This window comes from Pteronotus mesoamericanus, unplaced genomic scaffold, assembly GCF_021234165.1.
Source record: "Pteronotus mesoamericanus isolate MK-2021 breed Mesoamerican mustached bat unplaced genomic scaffold, CSHL_Meso_final contig_68, whole genome shotgun sequence".
NCBI lineage: Eukaryota > Metazoa > Chordata > Mammalia > Chiroptera > Mormoopidae > Pteronotus > Pteronotus mesoamericanus.
The window spans coordinates 2,283,911-2,310,582 of NW_026555234.1; the positions used below are offsets into that span (position 1 = coordinate 2,283,911).

Below are 26,672 nucleotides of genomic sequence, written 5' to 3' on the forward strand. Positions count from 1 at the left end.
AAAGGCGAGCTGTGCAGTCTAACACGAACTCTTGGTAACTGATTCTGTTTTTCTCCGCTTCTGCCTCTTGTTATCACAGAAATTTGCATTTGGCCTATATCATACATGTAAAAATATCACTCTGTTTACATACAGGCACACCTTTTTCCTACTCATTCCGTTGCTGTTTCACCGCGGTTGAAAGGTCAGTTAGGTACTGAATTGGGTCCCCCCCGCCTCCCTCCAGGCCAGTACTGTGCGCATCCTCACAGCTGCGTCTTGTCGGTGCATGGCTCCCGAACTCCTCTTCCGCGCCGCCGGTCCCATCTCTGGGTTAAGTCCTCTGTGGCGCCCTGGTGCTAGCGTCCCCTGTCTTCCGGGCCCTGACTCTCCCTCGGGAGGATGTAGCGCCTCCTTGGCTTGGCCTCAGGGCCGCCGCGAGCAGCTTGCGGGTCTGGATTTCTTCCTCTCCCTGCCGTCGGCTGCACAGGCCGCTGGTCCTGGGGCCCCTTCCCGGGCCCGGCCTAAGAGCCGGCGCAGGACGTGAGCTCTCCCACGTGTGCGGGCGCTCTCGGGGCACAGCGCCGTCACCCGCCTGCCTCCTCACGTCCTGCTGCCCGGCGAGGCCCGGGCGCGTCCCCTTCGGGGCCCCACCTCTGACACCCAAATTCCAGCTGCTCTTTCATCCTCAGGGCTCATTCCCGTTTAGTGAACATGATGGCCCTGTGAGCTCAGCATTATTAGCCGCCTCATGTCTTTGATAATCGGGTTAGAATATTTACTTCGGTGCTTTGCTTTGAATGTAAATAAGCAACAGGATGCCACTCCAAAAGCCCTAGAGAAGGGGGGCCTGCCCCGTTGCTGGCCTCTACCCCGCAGCCCCGGACTGTTCCCGGTGAGTCTCTGTAAGGCGTTCTGTGCACAGTCAAGTACTTATGGGGAGTTGTGTCTTCTTTGTACACGCGCCGCGGTGAGCGGAATGTGAACTGCTCTTGGCTGGCTCCCTGTGGCAGGTGCTCGGGTCGCTCCCTGTCTCCTGGAGTGAGGAAGACCGCCGCGTGGCGGCGGCCGGTGGGCGGCCACAGGTGGAGGGGCGGGGGCACGGGGCGCGCTTCAGGCTGGACTGGCAGCGCACGGCTCCTGCTCGTCGGGGCGGGGGCTCCCTCACTGTGAACGTGGGAGGAGCCTGTTTCCTTTCTCTCTTTTTTTGTATCCTCACCCCAGGGTAGAACCTGCTCACTGACTTTAGAGAGAGGGGGACGGAGGGGGACAGAGAGGGAGAGAAACATCTATGCAAGAGAGAAACATCGCTCAGTTGCCTCTCCTATGCACCCCAACAGAGGGCCGAACCCGCAACCTAGACATGCGCCCTGACCAGGAATCGAACCCACGACCTTTTGATTTACGAGATGATGCTCCAACCAGCTGAGCCACACTGGCCAGGGCGATGGCCTATTTCCTACACCCTTGCGAATGCAGTGTGTTCTTGAATGTTTTGTTCTTTGTCTATCTTACAGACAGGTTTTTTAAAAAATGCCCCTATTTTAAGGAATAGGAAACTGAAGCTAAGAGAGATTAGGTAGGTAGGTTGCCTGGTCTCACAGTAGATGGTTAAGCTACAGCCTAGATTTAGTCTTCTAATTTCACAATTTGTTTTCTTTGGAGGCAAGCTGGTATAAAATATATATTGCTCTTGACAAGTTAATGATTACGCACTACTTAGTTCCTCTTCTGGATTATAAACCTTATTTTGTGTGTGTGGAAAGGAATTTTGAGATTTAGAGAACTTTTTACTGAGAGTCTTGGACATTCCTGAAAAGGCAGCTCGGAATTTTCTGCTGTTTAATCTGAAAACCTATCTCAGCTGTCTTTTGACTTTTTAAATGTTTTGATATAGAGGTTTATTTTAAGGGGGCAGTGCGGGCATTTTGTCTTTCATGGTTGCAATTTTCTTGGCAAGGAACAGTAGGGAATTTTGTTAGTAACCTTTTTAATGTGAGAAAGTCTTCTCTGTTCAGCTAATTATGTTTTTTATATGATTTAGAGGATTGCTTAGAGAAGCAAATACAGTTTAGAAATTAAGTTTGCGTCCTTGCTCACTAAGCTATCTTTCCTCCTTTCCTTTACCCATTATAGTGACAGCATAAAAATGTGGATGAGATGCAGATAAGGCCCCTGGGTTTAGCTGCCATTCGGAGAAGGGTGGCCCCCTAACATGGGGTCACCAAATGTAGTCCGAAAAAACTGTGCATAGAAATTTGGATATTGTCAAGCTTCCCAGATATGTGAATTGAATAGTACAACTCATATGTGTTTAAATGTATATTTACTTATGACGTAGGACTCAAGTTAACACTGTTAAAGAAAACCTGACAAAGTCCTAAGAGCCCTCTTATTCCCAGGACACGGCCGTGTCGCACGCGCACTGAGAGTGTGTGTGCACGCTCAGCTGGCTGCCCTGCGTTCAGTGGTCGTGTCAGGAGGGTTGGGCATCTATTTTGAATTTGCTCATCAGTCTTAGCCTTTCTACTCAGGCGCGTTCTGTTTTGTTTGGGACATTGGGCCCGCGACAGACTGTGAATTCCCGTCCCTCTGTTAATCAGGCTCTCTTTCTGATGGACGATCTTCATATCTCATCAGGCTTTGCTGTTTTCCTAACAGTGTGAGTTCAGGCCTCTGGGCCACCCCGCCCCGTGAGAGACCAGACCCATCTCCCAGTCGTGCTTGTTGCCAAGGCCAGCAACCTCCGGACCGTTTTTGTGGGGCTGCACACCAGTGTTCTCCTGGCAGTCAGGAGCCCTGGCTCTGCCCTGCTCGTGGCAACAAGCAGCGGGGCCGCCCAAGGCAGGCACATCCACTCCCTGGTCCAAGTGGAACGGCGAGGGGTATGTCTTCTAAGCCGGGTTGCTCGCTGACCTATTCCCTGCACCGTGCCAAGTGTGGTGGAGCCGACGGACAAACGAAGGCGCACCTGTGACCGCTGGGGACCACACCCCAGGTTCAGACGCAGTAGAAGGCTCACCACACGGAGCAGGTGCCCAGACCAGGGGGGCCGGTGGTCCAAGTCCCTCTGCGGGGCTGGGATCTGAGGACGGCAGAGGGAGAGAGGCAGGAGGCTGCCTGGGAAAATTTCAGTCGCCGAGCCTCGGACTCCCGCAGGAGGGAAGACAGAGGGATGGTGTCCTGTGTCGGCAGAATGGTGCTGCGGTCACCCGTGCGCGCCCCGCCTGCACCTGACGCTAGTCGTTCAGTTTTACCTCTGTTTCTGCTTCCTGATGCTCTGCTTGTTTCTACAGAAAAGCCGCAGTGAAGTCCTCTGAAGCTCTGAACGCGGAGAGTAGATGCTCGTTGAGAACATTGCGGCAGAGCCGGGGACGACACGCAGACGGTGAGTGCTGCGCTCCCGCCGCCTTTGCGGAGACCGTGATGAGTTGCCACCCGTGATCCTGCTTCCGGATCTTCCCAAGTGCACTTCCAAACGCATGTGTGCAGTTTGGGGGTATTTTTAAAAACAAAGTAGTGAGTGCTTGATGCACGCTCTTCCCGAACTCCCCCGCCCCTGGCTGTCCGCACGGGTACCCAGTCACATGCCTCTGCTGGACTGCAGGGCGGTGCCGGCTCCTGTGCACGCTCAGCTACTGAGCGCTTGCTGCGAGCTGCGCCCTGGGTGCCGAGCTCCGTCCATGAGGTGGGCCCTAGCATTTTCACACCGAGCTGATGGGTGAATGCTGTTGTTTGTAACATGCTGCCAGCGGTAATGCTGTGGCGGTGAGAAGCTAAGCCACTTCCTCAAGCCCATGGCATTATTTCCAAGAGACATAACACATTTTTAAAAACTCTTGTTACATTCAAGTTATTTGCATCCGCTCCCTTCAGGAAGCATTTCTGTGTGCGCTCCATGTGCCCGGTGCTGCCCCGGAGCTTTTCCTGAGAGCGTGTGTGGCATCGGGGGAAGGGGGTCATCCACCGCACGGATGGATGCGTGCCTGGGGGCGATGGGGCCGGAGCAGGGCCCTCTGCACTGGCCCAGGCACCCTGTCGCGTGCAGCCTGGCCCTGGTCCCGCTCTCATACACACATGTCTCAGAAATGCTCGGTTTTGATTGTCACGCTGGCTCCCTGAGGCTGAGTGGCTGGGTTCACACTGCCCGGGCCGTGGCCTGGCAGGTCGTGCTGACGGCCCTCCGCTTGGCCCGCCGTCACCCCCAGTCCTGTGGGTGGGAGTCGCCCTGGGACTGGAGCGATGGGCCCACACGCAGCAAGGGGCATCTCACAGTAGGTGGGTTTGCTGCTGGTAACGACAGGTCAGACTTCCCTGCCATTACCCACTTGGACGAAAAATTCCCACGCGTCTTTGGTTTTGCTGAGGGACTTTGGGGGTTAAGTGGGGCCTGGAAGTTTGCTGGCCGAGACCCGGGGTACGCCAGTGCAGCCAGAAAGCCTTGGGATGCCTGGGGGGAAGCAGCGCAGGGGGCCGTGCGCCTCGGTGCTGGAGGGTGTGTTGGACCTGCACTCACCACGCTGGGTTCCTGCTGTGTGCTTTCTCTGCTCTTTTGGCAAGTTCTGTTTGGGTGTCTCCTGGACAGAGGGATGACATCAGCTTCTGCCGCCAAGTATTTATAGCAGCGGTACCTCCTACATGGGTCACTTTTTGTGCTGTGGTTTCTTTAGGAAAATTGTAGCTCTCCTGCCCAGAGCACACCCCCATTTCAAGGTGTTGTCATTTCTGAGCCCCTTCAGAGATGGTGTGCAGGAGAGGCAGTGGCTGGGAGGACGCACCCTCTCCGCTTGCTGTCTGGTGGCCCGGAGGAAGGAGGCCTCCGGAGAGCCGGCCTGGCCTGTGTGCTCTGAAACTCGGCCCACCTCGCCTCTTGCTCCTCCTCTTCCTCCTCTTCTTCCTCCCCCTTCTCCTCTTTCCCACCCACCTTTCTAAAATATCGCTTATTAAAAAGTGAGCAAGTATTTTGGTTTCCTTCATTTGCTAGTCTCTGCTAATTGTACTTCCCAGGGTGAGCCTGGGAGAGTGAAAAAGGAAGTTTACTTCCCTTCAGTGATGCGCATCGCTACTCGTAAACAAGGGGCTCACAGGGGGCCGGGCCCTGAGAGCGGCTCTGCTTGCGTGCATGCCCTCTGTCTTCCCTCGCGGTGAGTGGGCTGCGGTCGCCGGCGTTCACCCCAGCTCGTGGCGAGGACGCTCGGCTCCCGGTGGCGGAGGGGGCCTCCGAGAGCTGCAGAGCGGAGCCCAGCCCGGACGGCCAGAGCCAGCCAGCCAGCCAGAGTGCCGAGCGGGCGCCGGCCCCTGCGGCCCAGGCCGCCTGTGAGCGGGGACGCCCCGAGTGGCCGGCCTCTTCACCGGTTTGTCGTCCCCCCTGGAGGTTTATTTGAACTGAACTGTCCTGCCCTCAGTCTGTGTGAAGTACCAGAATGTTTCGGTTTCAGCCTTTCCCTCTGTAACACAGGAGTCACGTGCTAGGCCTGCTTCAGACACAGACGTTGTCATCTTGCCACAGGGTTTATAACGGTGACGCTTTTCCCCTGTGGGAATAAAATCCTGATTAATAGATATACATGTTGGTTCTTTTTCTCACTGCGCCTTTATAGCTGCCGCAGGCTTCGTTCGGGCCTGCAGCTTTCAGACTGTCGAACCGGGCAGTTCGTATTGTCCAGCGCGTAGCGGGAGCCCTGGCCTCACAGGGCGGCGCTTGCGGCACACTGGGCGCAGTGTTTGTCCCGGGCAGCGGGGGGCTGGGCGCCCACGGGCAAACCCGGCCCGAACCTCGCACCTTACACACCGGTTTGCGCAAAGTGAGCCACGGCATAGCTGCAGGACTGCGGCACTCGGGGGAAAACCACCGTGCGACACCTGCGAGTGAGGGCTGGGCAGAGAATTCCTGCTTCGACTCAACGCGGGAAGTGCCGTCCATAAAAGGAAAACCTGACAGACTGTGCTTCCTCACAGTTACAAACATTCCCTTTGCTGAGGACTCTGCTGAGAGGATGAGAAGACAAGCCGCAGACTGAGGGAGAACAGCCACGAACCACAAATGTGACAAAGGACTAGTCCCTAAAATAAACGAACAGCTCTCAAAAGTCAACAGTAAAACAAACAACCCAATTAGAAAGTGGGTAAGAAACATGAAGAGACTACAGATGTTCAACATCATTCGCCATTACGGAAATGCAAATTAAACCACACACCTATCAGCGTGGCTGAAATAAAAAATAGCGACCGCTCCTGGTGCTGGTGGAGACACCGGCTTGCCCGTGGGGGCCGGCGGGGATGGGGACTAGAGCGGCCGCCCTGGAAAAGCTGGCGGTTTCTTAAAAACAACCAAGCATGCGGCTCCCACAGGGTGGGTTATGCATCTGCAGCACCTGACCTCAAGCTGGCCCTTGTATAAGGGGGAGAAGGGGTGGGAAGGCTGCGGGGAAGGCCCGTTGGGGGAGAGCTGCCGTCCCGTTGCCATTTGGCTGGGACTTTTCTGGTACACCTGTTCTTCTTTATCTGCTGGCCAACATGCTTAGCTGTGTCATGGGTGTTCCCTTCCTGGAACATAATGGCTCAGATGCCACCTCTGCCCCCCATAGACCCCCAGGCACAAAGGCAGAGTGGCTCCTGGAGTCCCTGGTCACACGTTTGGTTCCTGGAGCAGCCGCTTTCCATAGCAGGAGTCCCTGAAGCCAGTTACCAACTGGGGCTGAAGCCTCAGGGGAACCTCACTTGCGAGTTCCCCGTCCCCTTCAGGTCTTCCTCTGCCTCAGTAGAATGCTCTGCGCTTCGTTCCCACTTGCCTGCAGAGTGACCTTTGCGAACACGAAGGGACTGTATGAGCCCGCGGAGCCGTCTCACGCAGCACGTGCTTTCCCCAAGGAGCCTTCTCCTCGGCCGGCCCGGCGCTCTGGGGAGACGGACCTGCGTGCTGCGGGCCGCGGTGCTGGTGCGAGAATCGGGAGGCCTCGCGCCGGGTTCCAGGGTAGCCAGATGTCCTTGCGGAAGTCCATTTCCGGGCGTTCTGCTCTCATCCTCTAAGAAACGGATCCAACGAAGGAACTCGCACATTGCACGAGGCCGCCTGGGGGAGCCGGGAGACAGCCGCTGCAGAAAGGCTTCGCGAAGCCTCACACGCGTGGGGAGCGGCGCCCAGCGGACAGCCTTCCTGGAGTGATTGCGTGAAGCTCTGTACACACGTACCACCCGTGTCACACCGCCTGTGACGGGGGTGGGGGGCAGGGACACCCAGGTCGGCGCAGCTCACAGTGATATCAGTGCCGGAGACGCCCAGCAGGACCCCCTCCCCCACCCCGTGCCTTGAAAGCAGGAGGCCCTTTCCTGCCTATATTTGGCAGCCCTGTCCCAGCACTGTGGGGACGGGGCTGTGCAGTGAGTGACGGGGAGAGCGCCGGCCTCCCTGCTGACTGGCCAGTCGGTGTCCCACGGGCGGGGGAGGTGAGTCACTGCTTGGGTGCTCGCCAGGGTCTCGCGTAGCCCAGCCGCTCACACAGCGACGCGCGCACCAAGGCAAAGACCTGTTAGAGGCAGATGGACTGGGTTTGCCCAGGATGTTTATGGCTTTCGTGGCCTCAAGCAGCCGGAGACGCAGCTGCCGGGACTTCCGGCTTTCCGCGGGGTGCGGGTCAGCCAGCGGGCTGGGGCTGCGCTGGGCGCGGGGCGGGCCTTCGCTGCCTGCAGGCGGCAGCCCTCCTCATGTGGAAGGAGTGACCCGCAGCGAAGCCTTTCTACGAGGCTTAGACGAGACGGTGTCACAGCTGATGTGGCAGCTCAGGAGGCTTGTGTCCTGAAAGCTGGACTCGGGAGTGAGTGGCCTCGAGTGAACATGGCACTTCAGGCGCTTGCGGAGTGAGGACGGGAGGGCCTGTGCCCCCTCTGCTCACGGCCTCAGCTGCTGCGAGTGGGGCATGTGTCCTGTCTGGTCTACTTGGTAGGATGACGGCTGAGTTCTCTGCTTTCACTTTTGATTCTTAACAGGAAAAGGGTGTTTTGGTGACTTTACTGGTTGATGGCAGAAATTCTCTGGTCGCTGTGAGCACCAGAGCTGGCAGCGACCCCTGCCTTTTAGCCTGTACCCTCTCCCTGAATTGTAGGCCATGTGGGAGCGGAGGGGGGTGCCTCACCTCCGGTGACCTTGCTCCTGGGCAGCGGGGGGCAGCACTGGGGTCCCCAGCGCCCCGGCTCGCAGCCGCACTCCGCTCTGTACGGGCGGCCGCTCTGTGTCCGTCCTCGATCGAAGGGCACAGTGCACAGGCCCTGTGCGCCTCCAGCCGGGCAGCTCGGCGCGGCCGCGGCAGGCCTGCACTTTCTTCCGCGCAGCCTCCTGTGGGCTCAGGGGTGGCGGGCTCACAGTTGGTGGGGGCTGCTGACGGCGGAGATAAAGGAGGTCGTTTTGTGTGTCAACGACCAGAGCGGTTTTCACCGGGGGGCTTATGGGGTTTGGGCTGGACTAAATCCCTGACACTGGATCTTTTATCCCAGAAGCAGAACTGTAAACACTGCTCAGGGGACAGAGTTGTCTCCCTCAGCCTGGATCCCGCGTGCTCACCAGAATCTCAGGGAGTGTTTGCTGAGCGGAGCCCGTGTGTGAGCATCGGTGACAGCCGCTAGCTGTGTGGGGGCGCTCAGAGAGCCTGCGTGCCCCCCACCCACGGCATCGATCCTCCGGGGAGGAGGTCTGGGCAGCACCAGGTTTGAGAAGCTCCCCGGTGACGCTGAGGGACATGAAGGTCGGGGATGTGTGCCGGGGTGAGCTGGCCGTCCCGGGCGACCCGCGTCTTCCGCTTCCCCAGCTCACGGCGGCTTTGGGTGATTACAGAACATGAGGCAGACAGACATGGAGGTTACATCGACGCCACATCCTGCGACTCTCCACCCTGGACGTATTTACTGGTATTCAGTTTACTCCGGGGCCTGCCGTCCCGCGTGCTCTCCATGGAAGCGCGACCTCCGTTCGTTGGGCAGGACCACAGCAAGTCCGGTGTGGGCCTGGGGTCGGACGCGCCCTGGACCCGTCCACGGTGCCTCGTTGGTGCCGGGCGGCTTTGACGCACGCCTCTTGGCAGGGCTGTGCAGCTGGGCCTGTCTGGGTTTTGCTAACTGGCCGTGTGGGCTGCGGCAGCCTTTAAACTGGACAGACCTGACTTCATATGTGAAATGGGCTGACGGGCGCCGTCGCCGTTTCTCGCGATCGCTCTGAGGAGTAGGCGCAAACGCACGTGGAAGTGCTCACTTAGCCAGTGTCCCCAGCAAGGGTTCAACAGGGTGATCGTGGTTTTTGACGTGAATGTTCAGAGTAACGAATGTGCCCCGGAGGCTCTGTCGCTAGCCCTCGAGCCGAGGGTTCCTAGAGTTTCCACTGGTAGGGGTAATGATCGCCTTACTGTCAGCCCCTTGAGTACCTCGACCTCCAAACACACGGAGCCAAAGGGCCGTCTTGCAGCTGGAACATCGCCCCTGAAAGCCGACTGTAGTCTGTGTGAGCGCACAGTCCTGGGCCTCGGCCTGTCTTTTCTCGGACCGTCTGCGCCCTGCGGGCTGCAGGAGTCACTGCGGTGCCCTCGGGGCTGCGGAGCCCCGAGGTGGCCTGGCGTGCCTGCTCCCCAGCCCCCTGCACCTTTTCTCCGTAGCACCCAGCAGCCTGGTGTGCATGCGTGCGCTTCCTCTGTTCCACCCTCAGTCCTGTCTGAACCAGGACTGCCATGCTGGTCGCAGCGCTGCTGGGTCCTCTGCCGCTGCGATGTCGGTGTTCACTGAACGTCTAGCAGGTGCCCGTCCAGTGGAGCAAGGAACAAGCCTGCAAGTGCAGACGTAAGCCCAGATGCGCTCAGTCAATTTGTCGGTGCAAGACTAAGGTGTTTTTGCACTGTTAGTTCAGTAATTCTTCCTTGAGTGCCTCACAGGTGAGGCCCCGGGGGCGGGAAGATGGTACCCTATGGCCCTGCCCTCCTGGATGCGCAGCCTAGTGGGTGGACAGACACACGGACACGTGGCTGTAACATAGCTCTGCTAAGGATCAAGAACGAGGCGGCGCTCCGTGCAGTCGGAGCACGGCACAGGGTCTGCACCTGACGATCGCAGGCAATGGTCCAAACGCCCCCGACGCCCCGCTTGACACAGGCACACAGGTGCGTTCCAAGGGAAGGGCTGCCTGTAAGTCGGCGCTCAGCAGGCACCAGAGCGGCTTCAGTGCGGATTGGATGGCTTTGCCTGGGCCTCAGTGTTCTTTCCTTCATTTGAAAAAAACGCTGGAGCAGAGGTTGGGTGAGGAGGCGGGTTTTGTCTCTGTCGCTGATCCAGGCTGCTTCCTCCCGCGGTCGGGCGGTCAGCCTCAGCTGTCAGAGGAGGCTGGGCCGTCTGGTCCGGAAGGCTGCGCCGAGTGCCGACTTCGAGACTCATCCTGCCGCCCCAACTTCCTTGGGGGTGGGGGAGAACCCCCGTCGTAAGCGGGCCTCGTTTACCCAGTTACTGGGACTGTGCCGCCTAGTTTGGGGGAGGGGCCTCGTTAGCAAGCCAGGAGCAGCGCTCCTCTGTCTGGTGCTCGGCATTGGCTGGGCGCTTCCCTCAAAGGGGCATCTGGCGGTGGTGTGCACGAAGGCGCTGTCCGTGAACTCGTGCGTTTCCGAAAATGTCATTTAACAGGCCGCTTACTGGACATTGGGTACTGTTTGCACACCTCCAGGGTGTTGGGTTGAAGGCCTTTCTTATTTGCAAGTACCACCACAACAAAATTTACTGCGTTTGCTCCAAAAGAAGTAGGGCCATTTGACTCATGGAGAACTTCGCGAGCCTCATTGTGTGGGTTAGAGTCTCAGTGACCTCTTTCCCTGGCACCTCAAGCTCACATCCTCATGTCACAAAAAGGCCCCCCACAGCTGAAGCCTTCCCTGTGGCCAGCGCGGTGCTGAGGGTGTTAGAGAGGCTCACCCACCGAAGCCTCGGTACAGCTCCGCGAGGACGGCCCTCCTCTCGCGGCCCTCCTCTGGCTGATCAGGAAACTGAGGAACAGAGAAGAAATGTGGCCGAAGTCACAGGACTCACGAGCGGTGGTCCTGGAGTGCGACCCCAGTGTGGGTCCGGCAGCAGCCTCTTAACCCCCTGGCCAGGCTGCCTGCTCGCCGCCCCGCACTGCCAGCCCGTACCACGTCTGCCACCTTCCTCCAGGGAGTGGTGATCCTGGAGCTGCTGGGACCTCATCGCCGCCGCGGTCCTGGCACCGGGCGTAGCACCGGGCCCAGAGGAGGCCGGTGCTGAATGGCTGTGTGAGGGACCTGGCTCTTCGATGTCTCATGTCTAAACACAGCGCTGCTGGCAGGAGGTGGGCTGAGCGCGAGCAGCGCATGGGGCCAGGCTGGAGAGGCCTGCAGGGCCAGGAGGCAGGCGGGCTTTGAGGCTGCGTGTGTGACAAGTGATGCTGCAGTGGCATGGCAGGGGTCTCACGGGTTATGGGGTAGAGCTCAGTCAGGTCCTTCAAGTCCCTCGGGTGAGAGAGTGTGGCACACAGCATCGGGGTGGGGGGGGGCGTGTACACGCAGGCATGCGGCAAGTGTGCATGGCATTTGTGTGCGTGTGTGTGCGTGTGCGGCAGCCTTTTCTAAGGTTTGGAAGCAGCCTGGCTGGGGAGGGTGGATTGGGCCTGGAGTTTACAGTGAATGGAGAATCCCACTGTTTCGTATAATTCTGAATTTTTATTATTGCTCTTTTGTATCTTAATTGATTTTAATAAAATTTATAATTAAAGCAAGATTACTTTTGAAAATTTGAAGAAAACACTAAATAGCCTGTGACGCTGGACAAATGACTGAACCTTCTGCGCCCTTGTTATGAAACGAGGGACGCGGCGCTGATTGTTGAAGGCTGTGAGGAGAGCTAGGCGAGAGAGGACTCAGAGCCAGGCAGCCGTGAGTGCACAGCAAATGCTGTTGCTACCTCAGCGTTTCACTGGAAAAAGGACGATGGTTTATGATGTGAGTACCACTGGGCTTGTTGGCATGTTGGAAAGAGCTTGCACTCGATCCCACACGAGTGTGCTGGAAGCATGCCCCTCGGGGCGCGAAGGGGCCTGGGCTGTGGGCGGGGCTCCGGGCTGTGTGCCCTGGCAGCCTCCTGGGCGCCCTGCACTGCGTCCCTCCTCTGTGGAAGGGGCCAGTCACCCTCTCCCGTTGCAGGACATGCAACACATGTGACTGTGTGTGACTACGACAGAGAAGCGTTGAGGATGAGGCATTTACCGCGGAACTGAGCCCAGGTGGCCCCATGCAAACGGCTGGTTCCTTGGTCTCTTCACAGTCGCAGGGGACTGAGCCAGGGTGTGGAGTCCACCCAGCAGCCCCATCTGCTCATGTTGTCATCTGCTGTCATCGCAGCAGCAGCAGCTGAAGCGACAGCTTGCCTTGATTTACATATTTGGGTGTTTGTGCTATTTATAAACAATTAGAAATGGCAGGGAAGCCTGTTTATGGCAAACTGACAAATTCAGCCAAACGCGGGCCGATCTGTAGCGTGCTCTGCACGGGCGCGGGCACAGAGCATCAAATGAACAAGCGCACTGCCCCGTATGTAGCAGTTTCTCTTCTGCCGTTGGCCAGATGGTTTATGGACTGTCCCCAAGTGCATGGGTTTGGCCATCAGACGCGGGAAATCTGAAGCCGCCATGGAGCGCTGTGTGGTTTTCGCTGCCCCCCCCCACCCCATTTTTCTATCCTGAGGACAGAAGAATGGAGAGGGTTTCAGTTTCCACAGGCTCTGGATACAGTTTATCTGCCTCGTCCTTCCTTTGTGTCCCGGTGCCTGTTTCCGTTCCCCGATGCCCGGCCCTCGGGGAGCCAGCCTCCCTTCCCTCCCCGCATTTGCCGTGGAGTGCGCACGGGCTGCCCCCTCAGTGCAGGGGCCCTCCAGCGAGGCCGCCCCCCACCGCGTGCACGGCGCGCTCCGCAGCAGCGGGCGTGTGCGTGGGCACGTGTTCATTGAACGAATGGGCTGCCAAGCCTTCCCCTGCTCCCCGTGGCCGGGTCATGGGAAGGGCTTTGGGAAAAGCAGTGCGAACAGGGATGGAGGCCTGCAGGCCACGAGGTTTCCCAGGCCGCTCCCGGGCGGCTTTTTGTCCCAAGCAGCTCCCCTGGAAAGGGCGCTGTGCGGGAGTGGCCACGCCAGCGGCGCCTTCAGGGACGTCGCTCAGCAGCCCAGCCGTCCACCTGGGGGCGCGATGCCCGAGTGTGAGCGGCAGGAGCTGCTGGAGCCCGGTCACTCGCGCACACAGAAAATAAAGCCTGAGGCGCAGGGCAGCGATTTGCCCAAGGTCACCGAGGCAGAGCTGGGACCAGGATGTCCATGGGTCTCCCCGAGGCTTTGCACCTTATGCCCTCGTCACTGCGAACACACGCCTCTCCCTTGACTCCGAACGCATAACCACAAGGGAGACGCCGTGCGCACCATCGCAGGTGCGGGGGGACAACCCCCCCCACCTCAGAAGACCTTCACGAGCCTGTGTCAGAGAAAGTGGTGATTTTCCACCATAACTTTACCTTTCACAGTGCCTTCAACTTTCTCATGCATATTATGAAACAAATAAGACAATAGAAGGAGTTTGGGAACAGCAACTTTAGAATAAAATAAAAATCAAACCAGAGAATTACCATTTCTCCAATAGGCCCTGTCTAGAATGTCAGCATCTTAGACTCTTCCCTAAGGCACAGCCCAGCCCTGGTTGGGGACTGTGCAGCCCGCCGCCGCCCACGGTCTCAGAACAGCAGGCGCGGTGCGGCTCGACCTCCCGGAGCCAGTGGCCTTATTAATTTTACATCTGCATGACAGCAGAAGCAGATGGCGGGGGCGTGGCTGTTAGATGTGTGGCCGTTGAGAGCTTGGCCTCCATGCCTTACTGGGATTTGAGGCTGGCTAGTCCCGCGGAGAGCGGATCATTATCTGTCCCCTCCCCAGCTGCTGGGCTCTTTTTCGTCCAGAAGGTCCAGAGCATTGCTCCTATTGTCATCAGTAAGACAGATTGCTGGTTGTTTGAAATCACGGACGCTTATTTGCACCCAAAATGCTGAAGCAGAACTATCAAAAGATTGTCCTCTCTGTTGCGTTTCCATCTGGGCGGCGGGTGTTAAAATTACAGAAGCGAATTAAGGTCCCCTTTAGCAGGGGACGTGCATGTTGCTGACATGGGTCAGAGGCGTGCCCAGGGCTTCGTCCACACAAGGCGGCGAGCCAGGGCACGTGAGCCAGGTTTCCTAAATGAGTGCCTGGGGGTGACCCCGGGCCCCAGAGAGGAACGCTTGTTCAAGAGCTCTCCCTTACTTGGCCTGAGTTTGGGTTTTACATCAGGAACTAGAAGAACCACAGGGGAGCTACAGCAAGATGCAAGCTGCTTGCAAGGAGGGCTCGCCCCCGCCTTCTCTGGTCCTCGCTGGCCCTTGTCCGGCTGTGCGCCTGTCCCCACCCCTGCATGGGAGGGCCTGCTGTCCCAGCCGAGGGCAGTCTGGCATCGGGCTCTGCGGCCGGGGCCGTGACGGTCCTGGCGATGCTGTCATCGGGGGCTCCAGCACTTGCCGTGCACAGAGAGTCATGGAAACATAAGTGCCGCCCCACATTCAACGTCAGAAGTCAGGGCTGCATCGGCGCAGTGAGGGGTGCAGGGGGCGGGGCAGAGCAGGGCCACGAGCGCTCTTATAGGAGCGGCACCCTCGCTTCCCTACGGGCACGTGGGCACACGGCTACGTGTGTGTTATTTACGCACTTGCCTTGTAATCAGGCTCAAAACGATAGGATTACCGTCTTCCCCATACAGTAGGCTTCACAGTGCGCTCAGCACAGAAATCACCTCTTGCTGCAGAGAAAGTTCTCAGACGTGGAACGGGAGAGGAGCACCGATGAAATCCGGCTGCAGCGTGGAAGGCTGGGGCTGGCGCGGAACGGGGCCAGGAGGCGAGCTTGCCTGAGACCCCGGCACAGCGCGGGGTCACGTAGCATTTGAGCCAGTGAATTTCTTGGCGTGTTTCTCTAAGTTGTAGACCATGTGTCCTCTGACCCCTGTATAAATTTATTCCACCGGCCATTGGTTTCGGTGAACGCGTGGGCCATTGTCATGTAGCGGTCCCCTAGGGTTGGAACGTGGCCATGTTTACCTCCTCTGTGGTTTTCAGTTGCTCATTTTTAAAAGTTTGCTTATTGTTTCTTGTTGGTTGCAAGACACCCTTTCAGAAGCACATTTGCTGTGGCGTATTCGCATCTGTTTTTGAAGCCTAGTTGGGTTAGAACCTACTCAGAGTGAGCGGGGTGGGCGTCGGGGACACTGACGTTCCATAGCAGCTGCCTGCTCCCAGGGCAGAGAGGAGGTCCTGTCCCCTGAAAGGCGACCCGCCTCGCCACCCTGCTACCCTGCCCCAGCCCCTCCGTCGGCCTTGGCTGCCCGGTGCCCGCACGCTTCCGCCTCTTTGGGGGCTCCTCGTTTATCTCAACGGACAGGCCCAGGCAGGGCGGGGGTGGCCGTCCCCCCAGGGACGCACGCGACAGCAGGCTGTGGGCAGAGCTGGACGGCAGCGTCCGCGTGGGAGTGCCACTGCCTGGTCCTCCACAAGCCGAGTCTGCGGCCCGTCCCGCACAGTCCTCTCCACAGCGCGCCGGAGTCCCGGGCACCCAGTGGTCACTGCGGTCGTCCGGAGTGTCCTTCTTGCACGTCCTAGTAAGTCAGGATGTACTGTGTGTTAATTTGCTAGCAACAGCTCTGTTCCCAGCCAGACACGTCCGTTGGAGGCTCTCTTGACAGGGTTCTTGGAGGTATTTGCCGTGGCTCAGCCTCAAGGGAAGCAGGGGAGGTTGGATCCGTTTGAACCGCGAATAACTGGACGCAGCTGGGTGCTTTTGGCCATGCCACTTACTCTTCTCTGTTCCCCTTCTCAGTCACCGACAACCACTTGCCCCCTTCCACACGCATGCACGCGCACAAACACACTCTTGTTTTCAAAGACCCCAGCCCCTTGGGCAGCCACTATCAGTAAGACTCCTGTTTGCCACCTCTGGTTACAATAACCCTCTGCCGAAGTACCCGTCCCTTTATTTCGGCATTCTCTCTGTGTGTGTGTCTGTCCTTTCCATTCAATGGAGACTTCTCCAGGGACAGACTGTGGGTCGTGTGTCCTCCTCTTTCTGACCCTCCCACTGCCAGCCACTCAGAAGACGGCCCAGGGCTCTTCCATGTTCCCCGGTCAAACAGAGGGAGTCCCCGGGTTGGCCTCGGGGAAGACAGGACGGCCCCCAGAGGGAGGTGGGCTTTGAGGCGTCGTTTTCCAGCTCTTCCGCTTGAAATAAGGCAGACTTAAGGGGGAAAGAGCAGAGAGTCCCTGCGCACCCTCCCCCCAACTCTCCCGTGCTCTGCGCGCCGTGCGCTAAGCGTCTCGTTCCCGGCAGTGTTGGACAGTGGAAGGCAGGTTGTGGGGCGGGGGCGTGGAGCAGTGAGTTGGGAGCCTGTCCTGCAGCCCAGGTGGGAGGGAGAGGCGCCAGCATCGGGGCCGGCGTTGCTTGGAGAGGGGACCCTGGGATGGGCTGGGTGGCAGGACGAGGCAACCACGGGTGGCTTCCAGGCTTTGGCCCCCGCGACGGAGGAGGAGCTGAGACGGGAGCCTGGCAGCAGCGGGCTGGGCTGGGCTGGTGCGGGCTGAATCTGAGGTCACGTGCAAAGGCCGAGACGTGTGGGGAGGAGAGCCAGCGCACAGGAACCCAGAGAACTGGAGCAGTTCCGGCGCAGAATTAGTGATGCTGCCAGGAAGCAGAGCGAGCACTCAGCCGGCGGAGCAGCCTCCGCGCCATCGTGTGCCCGTCACACTGAGCCGCGCTGACGTCCTGCTGTTCACCGCTCGTCATCGCTGTCCCCTGGCAAATGCTGTCGTATTTCTTTATTGCCTCCCCCTTCTCATTCGTCCCCCCAGCATGTCTAGCATCTGTGAGCCGTGCCCCCAGCCCGCGCGCTGGTCAGTTTCCCCGGCAAGCAGTGGGAGAAGGGAATGTGGACCGAGGCAGAGGTCTGAACTGAAATGGGAAGTCAGGGCGGGGGGAGGGTAAAGGGGGATAACTGGCAATAAACCTCTCTTTAGATGTCGGCTGTGCAATATTTGGGCATCACAAAGAAAATTTTCCCGTAGCAGCAGGCCCCTGGGTGAACCGTGAGAAGCAGCGCTTTTCGGAAGGGCACCCATTCACACCTAAGTGGTCCGGGGGAGAGTCGTCCTCCGCTTTACGGAAGCAGAGGCCTGGGAGCGGCCCTGCCAGGACCCCCGCGCCCGTGGTGGCACCGCTGGGGGTGCTGAGGGGCCACGCGTCCTGGGCGGATCCCCAGCCTTCCTGGGGGCTGGCTTTCTCATCTGTGAAGTGATAACTTCTACCCTGTGTGTTGCATTGGTATTATAAAAAACTTTAATGGCTTGTTTGGAAGTTTCATAAACTGCAGTTGACCCTTCAGCCACGTGGGAGTCATTAGGGCCCCAGCCCCCTGTGCAGTGGAAAACCCACGTATAATTTTTGACACCCCCAAAACTTCACTGCTAATAGCCCACCATTTATCCGAAGCCTTACCAATGACACGCGTTGTTGGTTAGCATTTACGTACACAGGGCGGAGCAAAAGTAGGGTTACAGTGTGTGTGAAACGCGGAGTTTATTCTTGTATTAGTATCTGTTATTATGTGATTCTCCAAATGAACAACTGTAATGTACTTCAGCGCCACCCTGTATGTATTTATTTTCTATTGCGTTCTTACAATAAAGTAGGCTAGAGGGAAGAAAAGGTTATTAAGAACATCAGAGGAAGAGAAAACACATTGACAATATTCATTGAAAAAATTTTTATGTAAGTGAACTCATGCAGTTCAAACCTATGTTTTTCAAGGGTCAGCTGTAGTCTTTAAAGTAGAGACTACCCTTTAATTTTCTTTTCCGGATAGTAATTATGCTGCTGATGATGTTGGCGATGGTCAAAATTCATTGAGGACTTCTGTGCTGATTTCTTCACCCAGGGCCTTGAAAGGAGAGCGAAACAGAGCGCGCCGACACGGCTCCACCCCTTCCCGTTGGGCAGAGGGGCAGTGATGTCCCGGGCGCTCTGGGCGCATCTGGAGCGGGGGCAGGGGGCGGAACCCCCATCTCTCCTCACCAGAGCCTGTGCGCCCCTGCATGCGGACAGTGGCCGCCACATTCCATCAGGACCTGGACCTCATTCGCCCGAGGAGCGCAGCAGCTCCCAACCTGGAAAAGCTGTTGTGAGACCAGCTGCCGTCTTTAATTGGCTTCCATTAGCACCCTGACATATGTCGCCCAGCCCGCGGTGCCCACCGCGCTCCCCCTCCCTCATATGCAGGAGTGGGCTCCGTCTGCTGGGAGCGGGGCCAGGCAGACAGCTGCCTTGCAGCCCCGTCCCTGGGGGGAGACTGCAGGGATGGGGGGACTGGGCGCAGGTGGAGCCTGGCGGGGCCCTTCAGGAAGACAGATGGTGGGAACCCAGTGGGCTTGGGCAGGCGCCAGCCGCAGCCTTCTCTGGAGGGCGGTGCCCCGCAGGGGTTTGGGGGAAAGAAGGGCAGGTCCAGGTCGGTGGGCTCCAGCAGAGGTCATATTCGCGTTGTCTCTCCGTGACGCGGGGTCCAGCCGCCTTAGCAGGAAAAGGGTGCCGTCTGAAGAAGCTCTGGCCGTGAGCCGAGGCCCTGCCCCCTCCGCACTTGCCAGGCTGGCTTTAAAGTGGGGTTCCCACACCGCTGGGCCTGAGCACCCTGGGCAGAGGCGGGCAAGCTTTTTCCAGAAAGGGTCCTGCCGTGAATGGCTTTGCTCTGCTTTGTGTCCTGAGAGTGGCCGTGGCAGTGCCCAGTGCGCAGAGACAGGCTTCGGCCAGCCTCGGGGGTGTGCCCCGACCTAGATGGAGGGGTGTGGGGAAGCCGGCGCCCGGACACAAACCCCAGCTGCCACCGAGTCCTTCTGAAGGGGCCGAGGTGGACCATTTGGAGCGCGCCTTCGGGGCCTTTCCTCTCCTGCCCGCTTGGCTGGGGGTGCAGCGCAGCCTCTGTGGGAGCCCCTGGTGCTCACCGGGTGCAGTGGAGGGCGAGTGCAGAGGGCGGCATTTTGGCTCTTTAAGGAGCGGCTGCAGGCCCCTCCCGCATTGGGAACACCCTGTCCGATGCAGGGCCAGGGCCTGGCTGCTCACAGCAGGGTCCCCGGGGAGCTGCTTGGATGAGCAGACTCCCAGCCCATCGCAGGCCTGCGGGGCAGGGTCCACGTTCTCACCAGACCCCCCAGGACCGTACCCCATGGAAGTCTGAGAAGCACTGGTTTAGGACAGAAGGTGGGGGCGGGGAGCCGGAAGGGAGCCGTTAAAAGTCCTTTAGTCTTCAGCTTTTTGATATCAAAAGTGTGCAAAAGCAGCTTCAGAGCCGCGGAGGCAGCCGTGTGTCTTTTCAGGCATCTCGTGAGTAGTAACTGAGTGGTATTTCTCTGACAGGATGGGGGTGTCAGGGCCCCCCAGTGGGTGGAGTAAGAAGGTCTAGGCCTGTTCGTTAAAAGCAGGAGGCTGGGGCTACTGCCCTGCAGTGTGACTGGGTCCCGCCCCCATCTCTTTGTGCCTCGGTTTCTCCAGTGTGGGATGTTTATGACAACCCCCGTTGTCAGCAGACCCCTCCTCCCATCCCTCCTGACTGAGGGCCCGCAGTGTCAGCCCTGCCGGCTGGGGCCAGGAGCCATCCCAAAGGCGCTCCATCCGAAAGGCGCTCTGATTGTCGCCCACCACCGCCACGTCCGGGCTGGGTGTTACAGACCCGATCGGGGTGGCGCCGACGACAGGTTTGCTGGGGGGGGGGGGGGCGGGACAGGCCAGCGTCTTGGTGTCACTGCCCCAGTGTCTGCTTCCTCTTCCAGATTCAAAGCAGCAGCTCAAATGACTTGGGCCAGGCGCCGTAGTCCAGTAAGAGAGTGGCTGCAGAGAGCGTGCCATCAGGCTGACGTGTGAGCCCATGGCGTTTGCTCGGGGACGCCAGTTGTGCCGGTTACCGGACACGTGGCTTTTACAGCTCAGCAGCTGTGAACAGGGCGCCCGGGCTTTGTGTGACACCCCCGGCCAGGGGAGGGGCGCATGGCAGCCAGCGGGGCAGGGTGCCGGTCCACCCCTCCCTCCCGGCTCGTCCTTCAGGGGCCTGGGGCGGCACACGCCCAGTGCCAAGGCGTGGGGTGCCTTCCAGGAGCAGTCATGCTTTTCTTGACCTGGCTGTGGGAGGGGCTCTGTGCTTCAGGGGTTCCTTCCACTCTGGAGGGAGTCAGGTAGGTGTGGCTGAGTGCACCCCGGCGCCTCCTGCCAGGGTGGGGGGGGGGCGGTGCGGAGCCTCACCGCTGCGGGCTCAGAGCCTGCTGTGTTTCTAGGTTTGGGCTCCCCCTCCTTCCCGTTCGGGCTGCACTCCGCGGCCCTGGACTGGGAGAAACAGCCGTTTAAGGGTGCAGAGGCGCGGCCTGTGGGAAGCAGAGGACCCTGCTCCCTCCCTCGGGACAGGATCAGCCCCCAACAGAAGAGCCGCTTCAGTGCCCCTGTGCCCTGGTGGTGGCTGTTGTGTGACACGGTCGGCCAGATCGAGCCTGGGAAGCACCCCGGGGAGAGCCCCTCATGAGTGTCCGGGAGCAGCGCACAGGCCCGGCCTGGCTTTCTTAAGTTCCAAAGACCTCAGCGATGAAGTGGGGACTTGGAGCTAAGAAATTTGACATCAAGTTGCCGGCTACACACTTTCTTGTAGCATCTGTCTTCATCCCTGGCTCTCTGCACCTCTCGAACTAGAATGTAAGTGATCAGGCTTATATTATCATTGTGTGCGCCACACTTGGGCACCCAAATGTGTGTGCTGTACTTTTTTTTAAAGTAAATAATTAAAATATCTTCCAATAAATAGAGCATAAATTTGCATTTTTCTTTCCACCTCCCCATTGCTGTCATTCTTCATACCCTCTTGCCTGGGCCCGCCTCTTCCTGCTCTGACCTCTTCCTGCTCCGACCTCTTCCTGCTCCGACCTCTTCCTGCGCCAGCTCATTCGACACGCTGTCCCTTTTCTTAAAAATGGAGATTCTTCAGGGCCACCTTCTCTGAAACCTTCTGTGACCCTCCCTTTCACAGACAGTGGTTCTGGGAGTCCGGGTGTTTCTCAGTCTCTCCAGATAGCACAGCCGGCGTGTCGAGGGCCTGCCTTCACTTTGGGGACGACGTCTTGCACGTGGTTCGTGTTTAGCAACTTATTACTGAATTAAATTGACCATATGTAAACGAGGTGAAAACACTGTGCTCTGAATATCGCATTTAAAGCTTCTGTCCACAGCCAGCTTGCCTTTTAGCAAGAGCCCTGGCCTGCTAGCCTGGGGGTCCGGCTTCGGGACCCAGGAACCGGCCCTGTGGGGCTGTCAGGTACACGTGTCATTTGCGGAAACGCGTGGATCTGGGGTACGGCCTTTGCTTTCTGCAAAACAATAGAAGGGTGTTTTCTATGCACACTTGAGTCACCCATCTGCATAGTAATCTGACTTTTATGAATCGTGACGTCTTCCCCAAAGAATGTGCTCCGTGGATTTTACTGCGACTCCTCTGGGACTCCTTGCTGGCCCGAATGCACCCAGAGAGGCGGGTCTCGGGACTGGGAGCAGACACACGCCCCGAGACCCTTTCCTTTGGGGCGCGTGTTAGGTTCAGCCTCCAGAGCCGGTGCTGAAGAGGAGCTTGCTCCTCGCGGGTGCTGTTCAGACCCAGGACAGTGAAAAGTGCAGGCCTTACTGTCTCTTTTCACATCAGATAAAACCAGCACTGATGGGCCATCTCTGAAGTCCGAGACTTGTCTTGCTGGGAGCACAGCTGTTGTCACCCTGAGTGCCCGACGAGGGCGCTGGGACCAGAGTAGTGTGGCAGCGTGCACTCAGAGTCCTCCGGCCAGGCAGGGACGGTCACCCGGGGGCTGTAGAAATTTTAGGCGTGGCCTGGCTGAGGGAACTTTCCAACCGGACAGCACTGGAAGCCGTGCTGGCCGTCCCGAGGCTTCTCAGAGCAACCCTCAGGCAGCCCCCTGAGCCTGAGCTGAGGCCCGCGGAGGTTTCGGAAGCGTCTGCTTGAAGTGTTCCAGCTGTGACCCTATAAGGGAAACTACGCCGGTGCCTTGCTCGAGTGCGGCTGCTTGCTCCTGTGTCGCCTGGGCCTGTGTGCCCGCTGGGGCGCGCTCCTCACGCTCCCGCCCGGGGCCCGCAGTCTTGGGCCAGCGGGGCTCGGGGCAGGTGGTGCGCTCGGACGGTGAGCTCGGCAGGGACCGTCTTTCACTGCTTTTGATGTGTCTACTCTAAGAACAGCAGGCGTAGCTCCAAGGAAGGGACACTCCCTGCTATTCTCCTCTGCAACTTTTTTTCCCAAACAAATCTCAGGAATTTTGTCTGTTACGGAGATCTGCAAACAAACATGTGAGTTCAGCAAACACATATCGGGTGTCTGCTGTGTTCCAGCTCCCTGTCCAGTGTTGTGCCGGGCGTGCTACATACAGAGAGAGGTCACACGGACGGAGGGTCCTTGGCGTCCGGCTGCCCGCTGACGGGGAAGGAGACGGACACCGTCACCTGTAATCACCATACGCTGCGAGCCCTGATGAAAGGAGGCCACGGCGGCGGCACCAGAGCTGCGTGTCAAAGGCCAGATGCCAGGAGGCAGCCGGTGCACGGGGTGGTCAGGGCGCAGTGTGAGGGGCCGGGCGGGGCTGTGCAGGGTGCGGGCACCCTGCAGAGGGCGGCAGCGAGTGCCAGGGCCAGCGCCGAAAGCTGCCGGACGTGGGCCGGAAACCGCCTTGTTCCAAGGAGCTACAGGGGGACGCCCGAGGCGGGGAGGGAGAGACAGCCCAGAGCCCCAGCACTAGGCAGAATCTGGGACAAAGTCCGGAGTGGTCGTTGAAAAGAAGGAGGCAGGGGACAAGGGTAGTTTTCTGAAAAGCAGGTCGGCCCTGGGGCCAGCCACATGTCACAAACTGTTTCTTAATTGGAGCCTCACGTGTGGCCCAGTGGTCCCCAGTGAGGGGATGAGAGGGCGTTTTAGGAAGCCGGTCCCCAGCGCCCCAGCCTGTGGAGACAGCGTGACGAGGCGTGTACGGCAGGCGGGCGGTTGGACGGGCAGGCGGCGGAAGCGCTGTCCCCACACCACGGGCAGCCGCGGAACACAGGGCGTGCAGGCCGGCCGCTCCCCGACCCCTGCGTTTGTTTACACCCAGACCCCCTGCATCAGTCTTTTCTTTCTGAGTCTGAGTCCGGGTCACCCGTACCCTGGCTCACCTACTATTTCTTCAAGGACTCAAATGCTTTCATTTGTTAATATTTTGATTCTCAAGATTTCCATATTTTTTTTCCTGTTGTATATGATGTAAGGCCAATATTCAATTTCATTTTATTATGTTTTTCCCAATTGCAACCAGTTGTCCCAACTCTACTTACAAAGTCTATCATTTCCCCATTGATTTGAGACACTGCATTTATCAGCTGCTATATATTGATTGGTAATTAGAAAAGATGGCCTCAGTTAGGGTCTTTTACTGGGGAGCGCTTTGTAGACTGTAGAACGGTACGTTTGGGCCTCAGCTTGGTATGGCTCGGTGGATTCAGTGCCGGCCTGCGAACCGAAGGGTTGCTGGTTTGATTCCCAGCCAGGGCACAGGCCTGGGTTGTGGGCCAGGTCCCCAGTAGGGGGTTCGCGAGAAGTAACCCCACATTAATGTTTTTCTCCCTTTCTCTCCCTCCCTTCCCTTTTTCTAAAGATAAATAAATCATTTTTTTTAAAGTACATTTGGAAAGAATCCCATAAACCAGCTGTTTTCAAACTTTGTTGTTTAGAACTTTTTGGTCTCAAAATACAGATAGAAGACCCCAAGAAACTTTTGTTTATATGGGGTATCTATAGCTATCCAGCATGCTAGAATTCAGAACTGGCAGATATCTAAGATACTAATTTATTTAAGAAATAACATTTATGAAAAGTCACGGTACTTACCAGACGAGCTACGTCGTGTGAGTGCGCCATTTGCTACGTCTGCAGGAAGGTTCCCACAGGACCCGGCTGCTCCCGAGCAAGCTGGGCTCTCACCCGCTTCTGGATTCTGATCACTGTGAGACCTTGTTTTGGTGGAAGTACATGAGACAAGCTGACCCCGCACAGATAGTCTGGTTGCAAAGGAGAGAGTTTTAGTGCCTTTTCAGAAAAGTGTGGCGCTGTCTCTTGGCCGCCACGCTGACACTCAGCGAGCCCCAGCCTCCGGAGGGCCGGCTGCAGCGGGGACGCCAAGGCTGTGCACTTCCCTCCCTGTCAGGTCAAGGTGCTTCGGCCTGGGCAGCACGTTAGGTGGCTCTTACCCGCGCGTAACTGTGACGTGGTTCAGAGTTGGACGTGTCTTCCAAATGCTGGCAAACCGCACCACGTGAAATCAGACAACACGCCTTCCGTCTAGACAGCCGGCCTGCTGCGGCCTGTGGCGGTGGCTCCCATGCGCCGCCCGATGCCTCCCACAGGACATTCGAAAGGCGTGTCCTCAGGGCTCAGACTTAATAGAAGCGGTGACCTTGGCTGCTCTCTCAGAGCTATCGAAGACACTCCTGGGCGAGAGTAGCGTCTGTTTCATTTTCGTACTGCAAGTGCGTGGCGGGGAATGCAGTGACCATGGTGTGCCTGGGTGTCACCGCTTTGGCCAAGAGGCCAGCCGGTCAGCCGCCCTTACGCTGGCACTGTTAGTGCAGAAAAAGGCGGACAGTGTCTCAACACGGCGGACCCCTGAGAGGCTTGTGGAGTCCGTCAGAGGCCAGCGGCATGACCTAAAAGGATCTGGCCTCGGCCACATGGCCCAGCCTTGTGGACAGCAGAGGGAAGGGCAGCCACAGTCCTAGCAGGAAAAGACTCCCTAGGAGGCCAGGGCCTGAGCGTGTGGCTTACGTCCTCCTCGGCCTCCGGCATCCCTGTCGTCACCCCGTAAGCATGTGCAGGCTTCCTGGGGACGGCGCCAGCCCGACCAAAGCAAAGAGCTGGGTGTTGAGTTTCTAAAACTGTGTCCTAGTGGTTATTTGAAAACTATTTGGCATTTGAAACTACCGACTCCTTGACATTGAGATTTAATAGCGTGCAATTGACACCAAACGGTGATGTCAGGCTTTCGGGCCGTGCCTCCATCTGCCGGCGCCTGGCCTGGCGCCTCTCCCGGCCGAGTGCCACTGCCCCCGAGCAGAAGCGAAGGAGAGGCCGTTGGCCCAGCAGGCGATGCACGCATCTATCTGTCTCCCTGGTTCCAGCAAACGTGTTTTTCTTGCTTGAATGCTGTATCAGCCATCAAGCTGACCGTGAAATGCTTTGAGAGTTAGCATTTATGTGTTGACATTTACAAACCAGTGGTCTAACAGTCCCGTCCTCCTTTGTTTTCAGCAATGGAAGAGTTAATAGTCGAACTTCGTCTCTTTCTTGAACTCCTGGACCACGAGTACCTGACGTCCACGGTCCGGGAGAAGAAGGCGGTCATCGCCGACATCCTGCTGAGGGTCCAGTCGTCCAGAGGTGCGGCCCCCCTCCCGGCCCTTCTCCCGGCCCCTCGGCCTGGGCCGTCTGTGTCCCACCATTTTCTAAAGCGTACTCATCTGTCTGCTGACTTGTGAGTTTACTCAGTCGCTGAGCTGTCACTGCAGGCCTTGCTGTGTGCGGGCACAGTGTCAGCCTCCTGGCAGGGGGAGAGACAGTCTTCAGGAGGCTCGGGGAGCAGCGGGTATGTCGGGGGCCCCAGGAGCACCCACACTCACAGCTTCACTGCGAGGACCTGGCACAGGTGGTGCTCTCTCACGCCCGGGACTCATTACGGGGCAAGAGGGGTGCACAGCCAGGTTGTAGGGAGAGATGCAGGCGTGGTCTGGAGGAGTCCCCGTGCAGCCTCCTCTTGCTGGCTGTCCTCAAGTGTCACTCAGAGCCCACGCCTCCCTGAGCAGCAGAAATGCAATGGCCAGTGCGCCACCCAAATTCCAGACCCCCGGAGAAGCAGGTTTGCTAGGCTTCTTCAAGGAAACGGAACCCCTGGGAGAGGGAGCGGGAGAAGGAGAGGGAGGGGGCTGACTGTGGGGTCGGCTCATGCGGTCATGCAGGCTGAGAGCTCCCGTCGTCCCCTGCAGGAAGAGACGCAGGAGAGTCGGCGGTGGGGGTCAGTCTCGGCCTGGAGGCCTGAGAATTGGGGGGCTGATGGTGTAGCTACGGGTCTGAGTCCAAAACCTCAAGAACCAGCATCAGCAGGTGGAGGGGGGAGACGGGGTGGAGACATCCCGCCTCAGACCGAAAGCCACCTGCTCCACCTCCGCCTGCATGTGCTTTCATGCTGTGGAGCCCGCAGCTCCTCGGACGCCCCCACAGTGGGGGCGGCCGTCCCCTTCACTCAAGCGCCCAAGCCCATAGTCAGTCTCTTCCGGAAGCACCTGCCAGGCCCTCCTGGCAGTAGTGTTCGCCCAGCCCTCTGTGCACCCCGCAGCCCCGTCAGGCTCGCACAGAGCTAAGCACCCGGCCAGTGGCTGGTGTGATCGCTGCTGTTCGCGCAGACAGCCTCGGTGCAGTCCGCCAGCCTTGGCCGTTAGGGACGACGGGAGCACTCCGAAGCCACGTTCCCGCTGCTGCCAAGGGCGTCCTCGCCCCCAGGCCCTCG

At 58.4% G+C, this 26,672-nt stretch overlaps 1 protein-coding gene across 1 annotated transcript in view; it reads left to right on the forward strand.

Annotated features, from left to right (window-relative positions):
• AFAP1 (actin filament associated protein 1) overlaps positions 1 to 26,672 on the forward strand; it is an 88,032-nt gene that overhangs the window by 10,392 nt on the left and 50,968 nt on the right. The window contains exons 2-3 of the mRNA XM_054581828.1: positions 3,276 to 3,367; positions 25,421 to 25,549. Coding sequence (XP_054437803.1) covers positions 25,423 to 25,549 — 127 coding nt within the window. The 5' untranslated portion in view covers positions 3,276 to 3,367; positions 25,421 to 25,422. The remainder of the gene's footprint in view (positions 1 to 3,275; positions 3,368 to 25,420; positions 25,550 to 26,672) is intronic.